General features: G+C 37.0%; 1 protein-coding gene across 1 annotated transcript; it reads right to left on the reverse strand.

Moving 5' to 3' along the window:
- Positions 1-3,205: 3,205 nt before the first annotated feature.
- LOC138304879 (transmembrane protein 43-like) lies at positions 3,206-18,498 on the reverse strand. The gene is made up of 12 exons (XM_069245235.1): positions 18,365-18,498; positions 17,688-17,852; positions 17,244-17,378; positions 16,856-16,950; positions 16,645-16,694; positions 16,197-16,266; positions 15,193-15,263; positions 14,601-14,725; positions 14,013-14,084; positions 13,602-13,703; positions 13,206-13,323; positions 3,206-3,569 (listed from the first exon to the last, which is right to left on the reverse strand). The coding sequence occupies exons 1-12, from the start codon at positions 18,377-18,379 to the stop codon at positions 3,358-3,360; spliced, it is 1,230 nt and encodes a 409-aa protein (XP_069101336.1). The 5' UTR covers positions 18,380-18,498; the 3' UTR covers positions 3,206-3,357.
- Between the last annotated feature and the right edge of the window lie 4,720 nt (positions 18,499-23,218).

Raw genomic sequence — 23,218 nt, forward strand, 5'->3', positions numbered from 1 at the left:
TGATTTCTAGCTCAAGGACCAAATATTGAAACTGGGCATACTGTATGTTCTGTTGATTCGTTAATAACTTGATTAATAAAAAACAGGAAGACATGTAAAAATATTCATTATCTTAAAATATCTCTAATAAGTAAAGTTAATATTCCTCATTGCACAATTTGATTTTAACAGAAACCTCCATTAGTGATTATATTTCAGATGAGATCAAACAAAAATGATTTTTAATGAGGTCTATATGGTACTATAACATTCTTTGCAGATCAAGTGATTAAAAGTAATATGATAAAGGCAATATTTAGGGACTAAGATATGTGTCTAATGTTTAAACTATACAGTAAGGTTTTTATAATCAACCCAACAAGTATTGAGCATTTTGCTCCTCTGTAGCCACTGGACGGTTCCAAACACCTTTCATACATGGACAAATCTGATAACATAATACTGATGGGTGCAAGTAAATAAGTTCTATAAATTTTAATAAAACCATCAAAAACATCAAAATCAAGACCTACAGTATTCTAGAGCGCCCCTCCCCCTTTTTAAGGTCAAAATTTAACTGACCTTGAATAAAATGAAAACATTTAGTTGTTTTTTTTATTTGATTTCTGTTTGCAAATTGATTTATGGATTAATTAATGCAATTATACGTCTATTGGGCGCCCAGTTCATTGTTGTTTTTTTTTTAATTGAAGCGCCCTGGGTGCTTATAGGTTTGAATACAATAATTGTTATCAATAGGACAATTCTCCTAATAAATCTAATCCTTAAAAGTTCAAGCTACATATTACAATTGAAGAAACCTAATTTGAAGATATGGATTTATAAAAAATTTCCTGTATTATACAGAACATATTCAGAACTCCTTTGAATAATTTGTACAAATCTGGTGAAAGCTTAAAATAGAGGCGGTGATAATGACAATGTTATTCAATCAAATTAAGTTCATGCAAATATGATGTTTGTTACACACACAGGATTCACCAGTGATATACCATTATTGTAAGGTATCAGGAGTGAGGCTATCGTATCAGTACACATCATCAGGAGTAATCAGGAGTGAGGGCTATCATATCAGTACACATAATCAGGAGTAAGGGCTCACATAACAATTAGATAAAATACAATCAATATAAACAAGCAAAAACATGTAGATTTAACAATCATATCAGTCACTCGAGTCAGAGGCTTAAAGTCACACAAATTCTCTTCAATAAACTATGATTAAATAACTTAAATGGAATGATTTTACATACATATATATAGAAAATTTTGAAATTTGAATAAATACATCTGTTACTGGGTATAGCCAAACAGTGTTTTCTCCAGCTAATAAGAATACATCATACATAGTCAAACCTGCCTTAGTGACCACCTCTGTATAAAGACCATCTGCTTAATAAGACCAGTGCACTTTCTCAGGGTCCCAAATGATCAATTTATAACACTATTTTCCCTGTGTATAAAGATCACCTGGCTATAAAGACCTTTTTGGTGGTCCTTATAGACAGGTTTGACTGTAAATGTATATCCATACTTTGATGGTCCTTATAGACAGGTTTGAATGTAAATGTATATCCATACTTTGGTGGTCCTTATAGACAGGTTTGAATGTAAATGTATATCCATACTTTGATGGTCCTTATAGACAGGTTTGAATGTAAATGTATATCCATACTTTGATGGTCCTTACAGACAGGTTTGAATGTAAATGTATATCCATACTTTGATGGTCCTTATAGACAGGTTTGACTGTAAATGTATATCCATACTTTGATGGTCCTTATAGACAGGTTTGACTGTAAATGTATATCCATACTTTGATGGTCCTTATAGACAGGTTTGACTGTAAATGTATATCCATACTTTGATGGTCCTTATAGACAGGTTTGACTGTAAATGTATATCCATACTTTGATGGTCCTTATAGACAGGTTTGAATGTAAATGTATATCCATACTTTGATGGTCCTTATAGACAGGTTTGACTGTAAATGTATATCCATACTTTGATGGTCCTTATAGACAGGTTTGAATGTAAATGTATATCCATACTTTGATGGTCCTTATAGACAGGTTTGACTGTAAATGTATATCCATACTTTGATGGTCCTTATAGACAGGTTTGACTGTAAATGTATATCCATACTTTGATGGTCCTTATAGACAGGTTTGACTGTAAATGTATATCCATACTTTGATGGTCCTTATAGACAGGTTTGACTGTAAATGTATATCCATACTTTGATGGTCCTTATAGACAGGTTTGACTGTAAATGTATATCCATACTTTGATGGTCTTTATAGACAGGTTTGACTGTAAAATGTATATCCATACTTTGATGGTCCTTATAGACAGGTTTGACTGTAAATGTATATCCATACTTTGATGGTCTTTATAGACAGGTTTGACTGTAAATGTATATCCATACTTTGATGGTCTTTATAGACAGGTTTGACTGTAAATGTATATCCATACCTTGATTTTACTTTTCTTTTCGTAGTTAATCATTAGTAGAAAGTAACATTTCTTAGACTATTTACTTAGATAAACAAAAGATGATAGTCCACTATGACAGGTCAAAGACTTCAAATACAACAGAAGGACACCACATACATGTAACACAGGATTTCTATACATCACCCCGCAACACATACCGGCTGCTATCACAGGGAGCAATTCAAACATATCAAACATGCATTAGCTCATTCAGAGGTAAAGAAACTCTGTTTTTACTAGGTACATACACATCCAATATATACCACATCTACAAATATAACCATATCCCAACACACACATCTAAAATATTAAACAAGAAGGTTAATTTTGACTACATTGTTACTGCATATTAATGCCTACCATTGTAACTAAAGAGAAATGCGTAAATGTTGATAACAATCAATATAATTTAATTTTCTTGATGTACCATGTATTCTGTATTTGCATATTACATTGCTAGCTGCCCTTACTGGTAGACATTGTTATGTCATGTGTTTGTGATGATATCAATAAATCATTTGTTTCACAGAAAATCACGAAATAATAGCTAATCAATACATATACCTACAAGATCTAGAGTAGATACCCCTGTAATATGCAAAAACAGACCAGGAAATTCTATATTGAATTCTGTCAGTGGTTTATACAAATGCAGAATGTTCCAATTCAAAACCACAGTAAACGATTTGATGATGAACTGCCGTCAAAACCACAGTAAACGATTTGATGATGAACTGCCGTCAGTTTTAGTGTAACTTTGGTACATGTCTAGAGACAATAATCATAACAATATTTATAGAAGATAGATAAGTGAGATCACTTCGCTTTGCACCAAATCAGTAACAAACTAGATGTCTGTTGCTATGGATACCTGGCTGTTCCCGAATGTTGTCGCCGGAACTTTGACACAATGAAAGGTGTGGCTGCCAGTGCCAATATGGTGAGACCAAGAAGGGGTCGGTACCGAATCCAGCCAATGGCAATGACGGTTAGAGACAAACTGATGGAAAACGACAAGTTCATCACCATGACTCCAGCAGCGACCAGATTTCTAATTATAGGCACCCAATCAACTGTAACAGTAAAAGTAAGGCGTAAAAGTTACACAGCATTGACAATATGGTATATGTCTGAACACAAACAGAACATAAATATACATTTATTAAACCACTAGTGTAATATAATAAATCAGTATACTGTCCTGTGAAATAATATATCATTACATTTTAAAATACCTAGATACTATCAGGATGCAATGAAAATATCAACCCTTTTTTGGCCAGGAAATGACCTAATGACCATAGTAATAAAATTACCTTCTCATCTTACAAGGAATGTCCATCCTGAGACCTTACTTCTCATGACTATATATATATATGATTGTACATGATGGAAAATGATATGGACATCCTGAGGCCAACCTGGAGAATGACTGACCAAGACAGTGACCAAGAGAACTAACAAGACAGTGACCAAGAGAACTAACAAGACAGTGACCAAGAGAACTAACAAGACAGTGACCAAGAGAACTAACAAGACAGTGACCAAGAGAACTAACAAGACAGTGACCAAGAGAACTAACAAGACAGTGACCAAGAGAACTAACAAGACAGTGACCTAGAGAACTAACAAGACAGTGACCTAGAGAACTAACAAGACAGTGACCAAGAGAACTAACAAGACAGTGACCTAGAGAACTAACAAGACAGTGACCTAGAGAACTAACAAGACAGTGACCTAGAGAACTAACAAGACAGTGACCAAGAGAACTAACAAGACAGTGACCAAGAGAACTAACAAGACAGTGACCTAGAGAACTAACAAGACAGTGACCTAGAGAACTAACAAGACAGTGACCAAGAGAACTAACAAGACAGTGACCAAGAGAACTAACAAGACAGTGACCAAGAGAACTAACAAGACAGTGACCAAGAGAACTAACAAGACAGTGACCAAGAGAACTAACAAGACAGTGACCTAGAGAACTAACAAGACAGTGACCAAGAGAACTAACAAGACAGTGACCAAGAGAACTAACAAGACAGTGACCAAGAGAACTAACAAGACAGTGACCTAGAGAACTAACAAGACAGTGACCAAGAGAACTAACAAGACAGTGACCAAGAGAACTAACAAGACAGTGACCAAGAGAACTAACAAGACAGTGACCAAGAGAACTAACAAGACAGTGACCAAGAGAACTAACAAGACAGTGACCAAGAGAACTAACAAGACAGTGACCAAGAGAACTAACAAGACAGTGACCAAGAGAACTAACAAGACAGTGACCAAGAGAACTAACAAGACAGTGACCAAGAGAACTAACAAGACAGTGACCAAGAGAACTAACAAGACAGTGACCAAGAGAACTAACAAGACAGTGACCAAGAGAACTAACAAGACAGTGACCAAGAGAACTAACAAGACAGTGACCTAGAGAACTAACAAGACAGTGACCAAGAGAACTAACAAGACAGTGACCTAGAGAACTAACAAGACAGTGACCAAGAGAACTAACAAGACAGTGACCAAGAGAACTAACAAGACAGTGACCTAGAGAACTAACAAGACAGTGACCAAGAGAACTAACAAGACAGTGACCTAGAGAACTAACAAGACAGTGACCAAGAGAACTAACAAGACAGTGACCAAGAGAACTAACAAGACAGTGACCAGAGAACTAACAAGACAGTGACCAAGAGAACTAACAAGACAGTGACCAAGAGAACTAACAAGACAGTGACCTAGAGAACTAACAAGACAGTGACCAAGAGAACTAACAAGACAGTGACCAAGAGAACTAACAAGACAGTGACCAAGAGAACTAACAAGACAGTGACCAAGAGAACTAACAAGACAGTGACCAAGAGAACTAACAAGACAGTGACCTAGAGAACTAACAAGACAGTGACCAAGAGAACTAACAAGACAGTGACCAAGAGAACTAACAAGACAGTGACCAAGAGAACTAACAAGACAGTGACCAAGAGAACTAACAAGACAGTGACCAAGAGAACTAACAAGACAGTGACCAGAGAACTAACAAGACAGTGACCAAGAGAACTAACAAGACAGTGACCAAGAGAACTAACAAGACAGTGACCAAGAGAACTAACAAGACAGTGACCAAGAGAACTAACAAGACAGTGACCAAGAGAACTAACAAGACAGTGACCAAGAGAACTAACAAGACAGTGACCAAGAGAACTAACAAGACAGTGACCAAGAGAACTAACAAGACAGTGACCAAGAGAACTAACAAGACAGTGACCAGAGAACTAACAAGACAGTGACCAAGAGAACTAACAAGACAGTGACCAAGAGAACTAACAAGACAGTGACCAAGAGAACTAACAAGACAGTGACCAAGAGAACTAACAAGACAGTGACCAAGAGAACTAACAAGACAGTGACAAGAGAACTAACAAGACAGTGACCAAGAGAACTAACAAGACAGTGACCAAGAGAACTAACAAGACAGTGACCAAGAGAACTAACAAGACAGTGACCAAGAGAACTAACAAGACAGTGACCAAGAGAACTAACAAGACAGTGACCAAGAGAACTAACAAGACAGTGACCAAGAGAACTAACAAGACAGTGACCAAGAGAACTAACAAGACAGTGACCAAGAGAACTAACAAGACAGTGACCTAGAGAACTAACAAGACAGTGACCAAGAGAACTAACAAGACAGTGACCAAGAGAACTAACAAGACAGTGACCAAGAGAACTAACAAGACAGTGACCAAGAGAACTAACAAGACAGTGACCAAGAGAACTAACAAGACAGTGACCAAGAGAACTAACAAGACAGTGACCAGAGAACTAACAAGACAGTGACCAAGAGAACTAACAAGACAGTGACCAAGAGAACTAACAAGACAGTGACAGAGAACTAACAAGACAGTGACAAGAGAACTAACAAGACAGTGACCAAGAGAACTAACAAGACAGTGACCAAGAGAACTAACAAGACAGTGACCAAGAGAACTAACAAGACAGTGACCTAGAGAACTAACAAGACAGTGACCTAGAGAACTAACAAGACAGTGACCAAGAGAACTAACAAGACAGTGACCTAGAGAACTAACAAGACAGTGACCAAGAGAACTAACAAGACAGTGACCTAGAGAACTAACAAGACAGTGACCAAGAGAGAACTAACAAGACAGTGACCAAGAGAACTAACAAGACAGTGACCAAGAGAACTAACAAGACAGTGACCAAGAGAACTAACAAGACAGTGACCAAGAGAACTAACAAGACAGTGACCTAGAGAACTAACAAGACAGTGACCAAGAGAACTAACAAGACAGTGACCAAGAGAACTAACAAGACAGTGACCTAGAGAACTAACAAGACAGTGACCAAGAGAACTAACAAGACAGTGACCAAGAGAACTAACAAGACAGTGACCTAGAGAACTAACAAGACAGTGACCAAGAGAACTAACAAGACAGTGACCAAGAGAACTAACAAGACAGTGACCAAGAGAACTAACAAGACAGTGACCAAGAGAACTAACAAGACAGTGACCAAGAGAACTAACAAGACAGTGACCAAGAGAACTAACAAGACAGTGACCTAGAGAACTAACAAGACAGTGACCAAGAGAACTAACAAGACAGTGACCAAGAGAACTAACAAGACAGTGACCAAGAGAACTAACAAGACAGTGACCAAGAGAACTAACAAGACAGTGACCAAGAGAACTAACAAGACAGTGACCAAGAGAACTAACAAGACAGTGACCAAGAGAACTAACAAGACAGTGACCAAGAGAACTAACAAGACAGTGACCAAGAGAACTAACAAGACAGTGACCAAGAGAACTAACAAGACAGTGACCAAGAGAACTAACAAGACAGTGACCAAGAGAACTAACAAGACAGTGACCAAGAGAACTAACAAGACAGTGACCAAGAGAACTAACAAGACAGTGACCAAGAGAACTAACAAGACAGTGACCAAGAGAACTAACAAGACAGTGACCAAGAGAACTAACAAGACAGTGACCAGAGAACTAACAAGACAGTGACAAGAAACTAACAAGACAGTGACCAAGAGAACTAACAAGACAGTGACCAAGAGAACTAACAAGACAGTGACCAAGAGAACTAACAAGACAAGTGACCAAGAGAACTAACAAGACAGTGACCAAGAGAACTAACAAGACAGTGACCAAGAGAACTAACAAGACAGTGACCAAGAGAACTAACAAGACAGTGACCAAGAGAACTAACAAGACAGTGACCTAGAGAACTAACAAGACAGTGACCAAGAGAACTAACAAGACAGTGACCTAGAGAACTAACAAGACAGTGACCAAGAGAACTAACAAGACAGTGACCAAGAGAACTAACAAGACAGTGACCAAGAGAACTAACAAGACAGTGACCAAGAGAACTAACAAGACAGTGACAAAGAGAACTAACAAGACAGTGACCAAGAGAACTAACAAGACAGTGACCAAGAGAACTAACAAGACAGTGACCTAGAGAACTAACAAGACAGTGACCAAGAGAACTAACAAGACAGTGACCTAGAGAACTAACAAGACAGTGACCAAGAGAACTAACAAGACAGTGACCAGAGAACTAACAAGACAGTGACCAAGAGAACTAACAAGACAGTGACCAGAGAACTAACAAGACAGTGACCAAGAGAACTAACAAGACAGTGACCAAGAGAACTAACAAGACAGTGACCAAGAGAACTAACAAGACAGTGACCAAGAGAACTAACAAGACAGTGACCAAGAGAACTAACAAGACAGTGACCAAGAGAACTAACAAGACAGTGACCTAGAGAACTAACAAGACAGTGACCAAGAGAACTAACAAGACAGTGACCAAGAGAACTAACAAGACAGTGACCAAGAGAACTAACAAGACAGTGACCAAGAGAACTAACAAGACAGTGACCAAGAGAACTAACAAGACAGTGACCAAGAGAACTAACAAGACAGTGACCAAGAGAACTAACAAGACAGTGACCAAGAGAACTAACAAGACAGTGACCAAGAGAACTAACAAGACAGTGACCAAGAGAACTAACAAGACAGTGACCAAGAGAACTAACAAGACAGTGACCAAGAGAACTAACAAGACAGTGACCTAGAGAACTAACAAGACAGTGACCAAGAGAACTAACAAGACAGTGACCAAGAGAACTAACAAGACAGTGACCTAGAGAACTAACAAGACAGTGACCAAGAGAACTAACAAGACAGTGACCAAGAGAACTAACAAGACAGTGACCAAGAGAACTAACAAGACAGTGACCAGAGAACTAACAAGACAGTGACCTAACAAACAGTGAGAGAACTAACAAGACAGTGACAGAGAACTAACAAGACAGTGACAGAAACTAACAAGACAGTGACCAGAGAACTAACAAGACAGTGACCAAGAGAACTAACAAGACAGTGACCAAGAGAACTAACAAGACAGTGACCAAGAGAACTAACAAGACAGTGACCAAGAGAACTAACAAGACAGTGACCAGAGAACTAACAAGACAGTGACCAGAGAACTAACAAGACAGTGACCAGAGAAACTAACAAGACAGTGACCAAGAGAACTAACAAGACAGTGACCAGAGAACTAACAAGACAGTGACCAAGAGAACTAACAAGACAGTGACCAAGAGAACTAACAAGACAGTGACCAAGAGAACTAACAAGACAGTGACCAAGAGAACTAACAAGACAGTGACCAAGAGAACTAACAAGACAGTGACCAAGAGAACTAACAAGACAGTGACCAAGAGAACTAACAAGACAGTGACCAAGAGAACTAACAAGACAGTGACCAAGAGAACTAACAAGACAGTGACCAAGAGAACTAACAAGACAGTGACCAAGAGAACTAACAAGACAGTGACCAAGAGAACTAACAAGAAGACAGTGACCAAGAAGTGACAGAGAACTAACAAGACAGTGACCAAGAGAACTAACAAGACAGTGACCAAGAGAACTAACAAGACAGTGACCAAGAGAACTAACAAGACAGTGACCAAGAGAACTAACAAGACAGTGACCAAGAGAACTAACAAGACAGTGACCAAGAAGAACTAACAAGACAGTGACCAAGAGAACTAACAAGACAGTGACCAAGAGAACTAACAAGACAGTGACCAAGAGAACTAACAAGACAGTGACCAAGAGAACTAACAAGACAGTGACCAAGAGAACTAACAAGACAGTGACCAAGAGAACTAACAAGACAGTGACCAAGAGAACTAACAAGACAGTGACCAAGAGAACTAACAAGACAGTGACCAAGAGAACTAACAAGACAGTGACCAAGAGAACTAACAAGACAGTGACCTAGAGAACTAACAAGACAGTGACCAAGAGAACTAACAAGACAGTGACCTAGAGAACTAACAAGACAGTGACCAAGAGAACTAACAAGACAGTGACCAAGAGAACTAACAAGACAGTGACCAAGAGAACTAACAAGACAGTGACCAAGAGAACTAACAAGACAGTGACCAAGAGAACTAACAAGACAGTGACCTAGAGAACTAACAAGACAGTGACCAAGAGAACTAACAAGACAGTGACCAAGAGAACTAACAAGACAGTGACCAAGAGAACTAACAAGACAGTGACCAAGAGAACTAACAAGACAGTGACCAAGAGAACTAACAAGACAGTGACCAAGAGAACTAACAAGACAGTGACCAAGAGAACTAACAAGACAGTGACCAAGAGAACTAACAAGACAGTGACCAAGAGAACTAACAAGACAGTGACCAAGAGAACTAACAAGACAGTGACCAAGAGAACTAACAAGACAGTGACCAAGAGAACTAACAAGACAGTGACCAAGAGAACTAACAAGACAGTGACCAAGAGAACTAACAAGACAGTGACCAAGAGAACTAACAAGACAGTGACCTAGAGAACTAACAAGACAGTGACCAAGAGAACTAACAAGACAGTGACCAAGAGAACTAACAAGACAGTGACCTAGAGAACTAACAAGACAGTGACCAAGAGAACTAACAAGACAGTGACCAAGAGAACTAACAAGACAGTGACCAAGAGAACTAACAAGACAGTGACCAAGAGAACTGACAGTGACCAAGAGAACTAACAAGACAGTGACCAAGAGAACTAACAAGACAGTGACCAAGAGAACTAACAAGACAGTGACCAAGAGAACTAACAAGACAGTGACCAAGAGAACTAACAAGACAGTGACCAAGAGAACTAACAAGACAGTGACCAAGAGAACTAACAAGACAGTGACCAAGAGAACTAACAAGACAGTGACCAAGAGAACTAACAAGACAGTGACCAAGAGAACTAACAAGACAGTGACCAAGAGAACTAACAAGACAGTGACCAAGAGAACTAACAAGACAGTGACCAAGAGAACTAACAAGACAGTGACCAAGAGAACTAACAAGACAGTGACCAAGAGAACTAACAAGACAGTGACCAAGAGAACTAACAAGACAGTGACCAAGAGAACTAACAAGACAGTGACCAAGAGAACTAACAAGACAGTGACCAAGAGAACTAACAAGACAGTGACCAAGAGAACTAACAAGACAGTGACCAAGAGAACTAACAAGACAGTGACCAAGAGAACTAACAAGACAGTGACCAAGAGAACTAACAAGACAGTGACCAAGAGAACTAACAAGACAGTGACCAAGAGAACTAACAAGACAGTGACCAAGAGAACTAACAAGACAGTGACCAAGAGAACTAACAAGACAGTGACCAAGAGAACTAACAAGACAGTGACCAAGAGAACTAACAAGACAGTGACCAAGAGAACTAACAAGACAGTGACCAAGAGAACTAACAAGACAGTGACCAAGAGAACTAACAAGACAGTGACCAAGAGAACTAACAAGACAGTGACCAAGAGAACTAACAAGACAGTGACCAAGAGAACTAACAAGACAGTGACCAAGAGAACTAACAAGACAGTGACCTAGAGAACTAACAAGACAGTGACCAAGAGAACTAACAAGACAGTGACCAAGAGAACTAACAAGACAGTGACCAAGAGAACTAACAAGACAGTGACCAAGAGAACTAACAAGACAGTGACCAAGAGAACTAACAAGACAGTGACCAAGAGAACTAACAAGACAGTGACCAAGAGAACTAACAAGACAGTGACCAAGAGAACTAACAAGACAGTGACCTAGAGAACTAACAAGACAGTGACCAAGAGAACTAACAAGACAGTGACCAAGAGAACTAACAAGACAGTGACCAAGAGAACTAACAAGACAGTGACCAAGAGAACTAACAAGACAGTGACCAAGAGAACTAACAAGATAGTGACCAAGAGAACTAACAAGACAGTGACCAAGAGAACTAACAAGACAGTGACCAAGAGAACTAACAAGACAGTGACCAAGAGAACTAACAAGACAGTGACCAAGAGAACTAACAAGACAGTGACCAAGAGAACTAACAAGACAGTGACCAAGAGAACTAACAAGACAGTGACAAGAGAACTAACAAGACAGTGACCAAGAGAACTAACAAGACAGTGACCAAGAGAACTAACAAGACAGTGACCAAGAGAACTAACAAGACAGTGACCAAGAGAACTAACAAGACAGTGACCAAGAGAACTAACAAGACAGTGACCAAGAGAACTAACAAGACAGTGACCAAGAGAACTAACAAGACAGTGACCAAGAGAACTAACAAGACAGTGACCAAGAGAACTAACAAGACAGTGACCAAGAGAACTAACAAGACAGTGACCAAGAGAACTAACAAGACAGTGACCAAGAGAACTAACAAGACAGTGACCTAGAGAACTAACAAGACAGTGACCAAGAGAACTAACAAGACAGTGACCAAGAGAACTAACAAGACAGTGACCAAGAGAACTAACAAGACAGTGACCAAGAGAACTAACAAGACAGTGACCAAGAGAACTAACAAGACAGTGACCAAGAGAACTAACAAGACAGTGACCAAGAGAACTAACAAGACAGTGACCAAGAGAACTAACAAGACAGTGACCTAGAGAACTAACAAGACAGTGACCAAGAGAACTAACAAGACAGTGACCAAGAGAACTAACAAGACAGTGACCAAGAGAACTAACAAGACAGTGACCAAGAGAACTAACAAGACAGTGACCTAGAGAACTAACAAGACAGTGACCAAGAGAACTAACAAGACAGTGACCAAGAGAACTAACAAGACAGTGACCTAGAGAACTAACAAGACAGTGACCAAGAGAACTAACAAGACAGTGACCAAGAGAACTAACAAGACAGTGACCTAGAGAACTAACAAGACAGTGACCAAGAGAACTAACAAGACAGTGACCAAGAGAACTAACAAGACAGTGACCAAGAGAACTAACAAGACAGTGACCAAGAGAACTAACAAGACAGTGACCTAGAGAACTAACAAGACAATGACCAAGAGAACTAACAAGACAGTGACCAAGAGAACTTACAAGACAGTGACCTAGAGAACTAACAAGGAAGATGACCCTGTGTTATTATCAGGATTATCACTCTGTGACCTTTTCATGAAAGTTACTTGTAATCCTATGTCCTTACCAGAAGAATATATGTAAGGCAGACCAATTACCATGTAAAATGACCTTGTCATCCTTGATCTTACTGTAATGACCTCCAGTCTTTCCCTGAATGATGACCCTACGACCTTGAAGTGTCATTGTGCAATGTTGCTATGAACTTACCCAGTGTGGTGATGATGCTGGTCAGACATCCAAATCCAACAAACATGAGAAGCCAGCCAAGGAATCGGAGGGCCCAGGTTACCATGGTGTTCTGGGCATGCTCTTGGGCAAACATAGCCTAAAACAAAGGAAACCACAGGAATGTATATTTCATATAAGTTCATGTGTATTTTACATACATATAAGGTTGTGTAGTATTACTTACTCAGAAAACACCAGTATTTGAAAAAAATGTCTCAATGAGAAAAATCCCTTTTCAGAAGCAAAAGAATTCTATTTAACATCTAAGTTAGCCAGTTTAATTTCTAGAGTTTAATAGCCTATTTAACTTCTAAAGTTCCTATTATCTATTATTACTTTGGTTGATGTTTAGATAATTACTTTTCTGTGTCTTACCTTGGCAGATAGAGCGCCTGGGTACAGGAGCTCCAGACTGTCCCCTGCCACAGTAGTGTAACTCTTCAGTTCATTCCCCATCTGTCGGGCTACAATACTAACCTAAAGGGGAGATAATCTTGCTTACAATAAAACAACAGGAAAATTGCGACTATTAGGTCAAAAAGTACCCTTTCACCTGTAGATACGTTCAATCAGAGGTTATATTTTGACAAGACAGTCAAACAAGATATATGGTATCAATATCATATCAATACATTATGCAATTTTTCATAAGCATACTTATTACAACATTTTTATCCTACATATGTATTGCAGAAGTAAGTTTTAGGATTAAAAGCAATCTTAATACAGCTAACTGTATTTAGAAATAAGTTATAAATTCTAAATAATATCCACGTAAAAACTTACAGTTTCTGCATCTCCCATCATGGAATCCCCACTGAGACCAGCATACTCAAACTTTATCCTCAAGTCACCAACCTTTATAAATATAGCACAGACACTGTAAACATGTAAAATCATGGAAATCATATCTAATACATTGGATTTACAATAACTTCTGCTATATGTATAAGATTACAAGTTTTGCTACAGGGGTGAACAAAAAAACTAGAACTGTTGTCAAGGGTCCAACTTATATCCCCCTCACCTCAACAAGCCTGTAGGGGGGAGATAACCCAGTCCCATATAAATTACACACCTTCACTGTAAAGGATTGTTGCTACAAAGTTTCATTGAAATCCCCGCAATAGTTCAGGAGAGTAGCCGTTTAATCATTTTGTAACATAGGGGCATACATGTACTCTAAATGTGGAGGTATCTTGTTCTGAAATCGATTACACACATATATCAACACTTTATAAGGATTATTGCCATCAAGTTCGTAGAAATCCCTCCAGTAGTTTAGGGGTAGTAGTTGGTCGATTGTTGTGCTTATACAGACGGTGCCCTAACTACATTTTATTACTCACAATGTTAGAGTGATTTAATGCTTACCTGTGGATTCATTGGATTGATACTGTGTATAAATACTCCATCTAACACATGGACATTAGGTTCATCTGGTTTGTTCATGAGCTCAGGATCCACAGGTTTGTAGTTAGAGACCCTCGACACCAAACCTACAAAAACAATCAAAACATCTTGATTTTAATGACCTCTTTTAATCATTAGCTCTGGATCCACTTGCTCGTAGTTAGAGATCTTAGACACCTGCAAACCTATAGAAACAGGTAAAACATTTCTCCTGATGTCACCTGTGGACATTTAGAATTCTTTGGAAATCAAAAACACATTGTGCATATTATCTTCGGTAGTGATACAGCTGGAAGTTGAGGAAGAAACTAAGACAGCAGAATCTTTATTAACTTGCATGTACATGTATTTTCAATTGTTCTATAACATTTTGATTAGTAAACCGAATTCAGACTACATGTTTCTTCAATTGATGTCTTGCCATGGACATCAAGATAAAAATGTAGTACATCAAACAGGTCATCATACAGATATATAATTATACTGAATATAAATCTTCTATTTTAGGATATTGAGGTTACTTAACTCTGTGACGTTATAAATGGCAGTTTACCTGAAGATAATTGGAACTCTCCTACATTCACCAGGTGTGCTGTCTGTGTCTTAGACTGTACGGCCATGGAACTATTACAAAAACAAAACCATAGTAACTTGGAACAGCAAATCTGTGTTATAATAGAAGGGAAGATGTGATCAGACACTATCACATGAGCTGTTTGAGAACATCAAAGCTTGCCTCTGGAATTTTGTTGATTAAATTCAGGTTCCTTGTAATTTACCAGTAGTATAAAATATAGCAATGTCATTACATAACTTAAGTTTTCAGTCCATTGAGCCTCTTGAAATTCTCAAAATTCAGCATTTTCCCCACATAAGTGATTTTCCATACCCTTCACAACAATTATAATTCAAATTTTTTGTAGAAATCAATGTCAGTTGTGACAGATAACAGTATTACAGCACTTGCACCAAAACTTTAACCTGGCTATTTCGGCCTGTTGGGCTTCTAGAAATTCTCAAAATCAAGCATTTGGCTCCTTTATATGATTGTTCATTCCCATAACAACAATTATAATCCAAAATTATTGTAGAAATCAATGTCATTTCTTACAGATAACAGTTTTTCAAGACTTTCACCAAAACCTTAACCTGGGATTTCCAACGCCGACGCCAACACCAAAGTGATTCGATCCATAAGCCCCTCTCTCTTCGAGAGGCGAGCTAAAATTTGGGATGTCAACAGAAGTCATTTCTTTGTTTTATGTTAACAGCATGGATCATTTAAGGACATGCCAGATTAAGGAGATGAAGGAAAGCCAGAGTAATCAGAGAAAAACCAGCATCCTATAGTCAGTACCTGACAACAACTGCCCCACATATGGGATATAAACCCACGTGGAGGTGTAGTGGTAATCTGTCAGAACACCATAACCACTCAGCTGCTATCTCACAAAAGGCGAAGGTAACAATAAATTAATAATCCTGGAAGGAGAAGGTCACCATCACATTCTTAAAACTTATTTCTCTTTTAATTTCATATTACTGAGTGATACTTACGTTGGATTTCGATGGTTAAACTCATTATCAAACTGTTCACTTCTAACAAGGTCAGACCTCCATTCCTGAGCTGTAACATACATCAACAATTACCAGGTGATCAGAAAGACGAAAGTGAATGGCAAAGATTGTATTTCATTTACTCTATAATGTAAAAGATTCATCGGTAGTTTCTTTTGTGGTTTGAAGCTTTAAACCAGTGGATAGAAATATTCATGGTTTTAGGTGATGCAACAATGATAACAATAACATATAAAACATGGTTCATTGTTTTAATATTCATGGTACCATATCAACCACAGAAACAATGAAAATGTCATATTATACAGTAAATTGATAAGATATGGGTATCATTAACACACTTAAGCAAAGGGAGGTAATTATCTCTCTCAGAAATCAATAGCTCCTTTATAACTAACAACAACTAAGGGGAGATAATCACACTCACAATAGCTATAGGAAGTTTCTGTCCTGGTATGGCTGCCTTCATTGTATTCCCTAAAACAAAACAAAACTTTAAATGAAAATTATTCCAAACTATAATTCAAATATCAAATGCCTTAAAATATAATTTTAAACAATTCTGGAATTTCACATTTGAAACGATAAATGATATTAAATAAATTGTAACTCTATAAATATAAATTCTAAATTCTTACGTTTTACTTTGATGTTCAACCCACTGATACATCTCTACAGTCCTCTTTAGGTGGACAGCATGTACGGCTATATTATAGGATGAATCTGACAACACCTGTACAAAACCAAGAAATAAAATCAGCAAGGGTACATAATCCTGTAGCTGTTTGAATCTCTCTATGGTGGAAATCTTTCACCTTTACAGGTTCTTTAACTGTAATTATTTAATTTTATTATCAAACACATAACATGCAGTACACCATCAATTAGCAAGCACAATCACATAAAGAAATGTCATTGATTTATAAGGAGTTTCGTCTTTTATAATGCTTAAACATTATATTCAGTCTCTCTATTGCATCTGATGGAATATAGTAAGTGCATTCTTCAATATTTATTTTTACTTACTCTATCTGTCGATAATTTCCCAGTAAGGTGAACTAGTTTACCGTTGTTATGGTCCATTATAACTTTAGTATTATCTAAGGGGACCACACTAGCTAGACCTTCATCCAGAGATTGAGCAGTTTGAACTGCTCGTCCCTAGAAAGGAATTATATATTTACAATTAATGATACATTCTTCAATCATCCAACTTCTTATCAGAGGTGTTTTATCAAAGGAGTTATTGCTGTTTGAAATGTTGAATATATGGTTTCATGGGTCATGCAATAAGGGACTGAAGTGATTGAATATTAAAAAAGAAAAACCAAATATATGTACTGCCTTCACTTTTTGTTTAGAAAGTACTTCAACTGCTTATTCTTTACGGCCTCATTACAAACACTCACTGATTATTTTTTGTTGGTACGTTTGACTTGAAACAAAAACATGCGTACAGTTTCAAATTACCTCATTATAAAACAGCAGAACTGATGCAACAATAATTAAAACAATTCCAACTAGAATTCCAACACAGCTATTTCCAACTCTTTCAAAAAAAGTTGAGTTCCTTGTGAAGGTTGTACGAGTGTGTCTGTCTCCGGACATGTTGTGTATTCCAGGGTCATCTGGGTACTAATTAACAAAGTTGATTATTAAAACATGTGATGGCAAAGTTACCTGGATACTAATTAACAAAGATAAAAGTCAATTGTTAATAGAAAAAACTGTAATAGCGATCACCTCACCTATACAAGACCACTTTCTCGGGGCCTTAAATTACCAAATTCAACATAGTATGTGTACATTGTACATAAATCATTGTACTATTAATATTTGCTCCTTGGCTGGTCTACGTACAATGTAGCTGTAGGCACAATGATTATTATACACAATGTAACACATACATTTAAAGCAATACTGTTACACTGTTTCCAATACAAATGCATTTTATGTTTCTTTAGCGTTGTTATTTAAGTACAATAAATTTGTCGATCTTACACGAGAACATATTTATACAAAGTACAAGATGTACATTGTACTGTGTACAGAAGATCTTTGCTTTGCTTTAGGTCTGTAATTCCTCATACTTATTCAACTGCTTATCTTGAAACAGAATAAAACATTCACACGTTTGAAATACTTACGTTCCGTCTGTACATCTCTCAAGGTGAAGATATCGGTATAACCTATAAAATAAACATATGACTTTTCTCACGATATGTTGCTTGACGTTTGTTTTCTAGTTTCACTTCACCCGGAAGTGAATTAGGCTGAATTTCATTGGACGATTTTGGTCACGTGACATGGGTATTTCCCTTGAGTCGTCTGCACACGTGTCGGTCGAGATAAAAATATAAATGACTTATAGGTTTTGACAGGCTCGGCCTTTTTAATAGATGTTTGAAATATCTAGTCAATATACAATATGTCGGATAGATTTTCAGTAAGAAACAATAGAGCGCAATCTTGAACAAACTTTAATTCACTGTTAGTCTAACGTTACAGTATAATGTGACCGAGTGGGGTGTGTTGCTTGGTGTCTTCGGCGGCATGCTTCAGTGATATAGCACTAAAAAAAGGGCAACAGTTCCACTATACAAGAAGACATAACACGAATATACCGCAGTCTCCCAAAACATGCACCTCGCACAACATACACACATGCACTGCATACATGGGTGGCCGTCCTTACATGACCATAGCTGTTAATAGGACGTTAATTAATCAAACAAACTAACTAACTAACGTTATATGTTACTCCAACAATGTTAGAGGCATTACGTCGACACGTCGTGTCTAACTCGGTATTGCACATCAGAAGTTTCTCAATATCGAGATCTAATATTATTGGATTAGTCTACGTATGTACATGTATATACAATGTATATTTTACCGTACAAGATTATGGGCATTTCATATCATTCATCCACACATAAAATACATTAGTCCGCTAAACCTGCCTATATCATTAGGTTGGGTTTTTTAGTTTTTTTTGTTATATATTAGGCCTAGAGCATTTTTTTAAAAGCCTAATAATATAGGCAGGTTTAGCGGACTTATAATACATACACGTATGTAATTAACATCATCATTACTTCTATATGTCACATTTATCAAACAACGTTACCTGGGCCGTTTTCGATTATACGGTTTGACTGGTTGGTCCTACATGTACAGTGTAGTTGTTTGTTTATTAATTAAAGGGCCACTACCTTTCCGGAACGGCTTTTAAAGGCCCACTACCTTTCCGAAACGGCTTTTAATTTTTAAAATGGGAATGTAAAACAAGATCGATAATTTTGTAGAGTCCTAAAAATTATTAACTTACCGTTAATACTACATTTATCATCACCTTCAGAACGATTTGATTAAAATAAATAAAATGTTTATTTTCATAACGCGGGTCGTATTATGTTTCCCGCCGTCGTCCTAAATACCACGCGGTAGTTGACTATCACTGCGCCAGACGGCAAAACACCGAATTCACTCTCAACTGTTTTCATATATTACGCAGGCAATCTTGCATATCTTTGGTGTCGTAACCTTATTTTAGATCATCGGTATGCATTTTCTGGTGTTATTAATGTTTTTTTAAGAAACCTTTTTATTTGCTCCGGAAAGGTAATGGGCCTTTAATTTTTAAAATGGGAATGTAAAACGAGATCGATAATTTTGTAGAGTCGCAAAAGTTATTAACTTACCGTTAATACTACATGTATCATCACCATCTGAACAATTTGATGAAAATATATAAAATGTTAATTTTCATAACGCGGGTCGTCTTATGTTTCCCGCCGTCATACTAAATACCGCGCGGTAGTTGACTATCACTGCGCTAGATGGCAAAACAGCGAAATGTCTTTCCACTGTTATCATATATTACGCAGGAAATCGTGCATATGTGTGGTGTTGTAACCTCAGCTTAGGCCATCGGTATATATTTTCTGGTGTTATTAATGTTTTTAAGAAACATTTATGGTTTGCTCTGGAAAGGTAGTGGGCCTTTAAAGACGGACCTGATGATTTTATATTGTTTTCAGACGAGCCTTGACAAAGCCCTGGCAGGCCTGTATCAAAAAACTACAAGTCCGTTAGGTATTATACTTGAAATAATGTCTTTAACCAACGGTCGAACGGTTGTTCCGAATAAACGAAAACGGCCCTGCATATCATATAATCGTTTTCCTTCAGACAAAAAGTAGGAAGTCGGAAAAATCTGAGGAAAGGGACGAGGAGAAGCGAACGTCCAAACGTACAAATGTATAACATAGTAATTTAGCAACAAATTATTTTTAAACAAGTTGGATGAATTTGCGCATTCACAGAAATTAATCTGTTTCTTTCGGTCTTACAATTTTGTCAAAAAGAAGGTTTCATCGCAAATTTCCAAAATAATCCAAATTCTTAACCCCCCAAAAACCGTATTCAACCCAATAAGCGCCACTCCCCATTTTTGAGGCCTTGGTTTCAATTGCCCAGGCATAAATAAAGACCAGAAACTTATAAATTTGCAATAATTTCGTCTCATTAGCACTTTTTCAATTTTTTAAACGCCCTGGGCGTTTATTGGGTCGAATACGGTACTACAATTTGGTCAGATATTACCTCTAGCTCTGTCAATCATAAAAAGAGGCAATAGGTTAAAATTAAACCCATATATATACGTTTAGTGAACTAGTAAGGTGTAGTCTTAGAATTCATGTAAAGGGAATCGGAAAGCTGTACTAATACTGGTTTCTAGAATTCCACAATGTTTATGACCAATGCTCTCTAGCTCTAGAATTCCACAATGTTTACGACCATTGTTTTCTAATGTTTAAATGTTTACTACCAAACATCTCCTAGTTTTTGTTTCAGAAATTTGAAAATGTTTATAGCAAATGAATCCCCATATATGTAATTTTAGTTTATAGAAATTGTCAATGTTTATGAACAATGCTCATCTACAATAAGTTTCTAGAATTCTACGATGTTTATTGCAAGTGCTCCCCTAGCTCTTTTCCGGAACGGCTTTTAATTTTTAAAATGGGAATGTAAAAACGAGATCGATAATTTTGTAGAGTCGCAAAAGTTATTAACTTACCGTTAATACTACATGTATCATCACCATCTGAACAATTTGATGAAAATAAATAAAATGTTAATTTTCATAACGCGGGTCGTCTTATGTTTCCCGCCGTCATACTAAATACCGCGCGGTAGTTGACTATCACTGCGCTAGATGGCAAAACAGCGAAATGTCTTTCCACTGTTATCATATATTACGCAGGAAATCGTGCATATGTGTGGTGTTGTAACCTCAGCTTAGGCCATCGGTATATATTTTCTGGTGTTATTAATGTTTTTAAGAAACATTTATGGTTTGCTCTGGAAAGGTAGTGGGCCTTTAAAGGATTCCAAAATCGATGTGTCCTCTGTGTTTTTCACCTCAAAGATTCTGTAAAGTTCAAGATTTATGCTTCGCCAGTTTTCATCTCTAGCATTTCATAAGAAATTCTTCTGATCAGTTTTTTCTGTCAAAGCTTCTTAGAACTTTGCTCTCCCAGTTTTCACCAGACTTTAGTTTCCATCATTTTGTCGAACATAAATTAACGTACGACTTTTTTCAATAGCCTATAATAGTTTCAACTTTCTCATAAACAAGAGGATATTTTCTTCAGGTCGAAAAGTATGGTTTAAAGATGCTCTACCACCGACAAATGGTGTTTTTTCTCTATCTAAAAGAGGAGCAGACGAATTCGTATTTTTCTTCAGTTACAAAAGTTACTTATTTTACACCATTATCATTACTGAAAAGTTTGAGCTTCTTATTTTACTTAAAGATAAAAATACTAAGAATAAAAATATAATTAATTGCATCCCGAAAAAAATTCTATAGCACTATGGCCTATATAGAATGAAGTACTGATTGCATATGTACCAAAAGGAAAATAAGTTATTTTATATGTATTTTTGTATCAATTAGACATATAAACAAACACGATTAAACATCAGTTGTTGTTCAAACGATGAGTATCTGTCGGCAGATGAGCATCTTTAAGGATATTATAATCAGAGAAAGTTTGTTACACATTCAGCGAATATTTAGATGGTGATTTCCTCTAGTATCCTTTGTAAGATTGATCCTCCACTATTTAAATCAAAAGTTATATCTCTCACTGTCCTTATGTCCTGTCCTGGACTATTTCAAAGCATAACTGAAGGCTCTGTATCAATTAATAGTAGACTGTATGGCTTTAAAATTCAGTATTGCTCTCTGTAATCTTCTGTGTACAGGCCTGTGATTAGTTAGTTTTTTTCTCTTCTGAAATACATATACTTAGTATAGTCCAGGAGTGGATATAATGACAGTGATAGTAACATCTGGAGTATAAAGGATGCTTTTGACACAATTACCAACAAATAAATAAAATAAGAGCAAAAGAGCAAGTGTACTATACAGAAATTTTCTGTATTTATTAGGTATACATAATGGACACATTATCTTATAGTTATATAATAAGCTATTTTACAGCAGCAGCTGAACATTTAAATGTAACAACACACTGTTCTTTACACATTGTTAATACAAAGAAACATCTATCCTCCTGGTTCAGATATGTACTGGTATATTCACATGTACATTATTTTCTTCAATAACATATCTGACCAGCATCTTTATTCATGTACAGTGCATATCATAAATCCAAATTATGTACATATATATGTACTTTCAAGGTTAACGTGAAACTTTCATAAATCTACAACATGCACATTTATCTACACATCCAGAGTTACAATGACAAGGTGTAAAAAGGAAATGTTGAAGTGAAAAAAACCCATACAGAATATGACAGATCTTGCCCTTGTTTTGTTATTTATTAGTTTAGATCTGATAGTTTAACCTAGATACTAAAATTCATCTATCTGCAAGTTAACAATATCGTGATAATTATAACAGTGATTCTATACAATGCCAATAAACCAGTTTTAATAGTTTTAACCTACTATGAACAGCC

Source organism: Argopecten irradians, chromosome 12, assembly GCF_041381155.1.
Source record: "Argopecten irradians isolate NY chromosome 12, Ai_NY, whole genome shotgun sequence".
Lineage (NCBI taxonomy): Eukaryota > Metazoa > Mollusca > Bivalvia > Pectinida > Pectinidae > Argopecten > Argopecten irradians.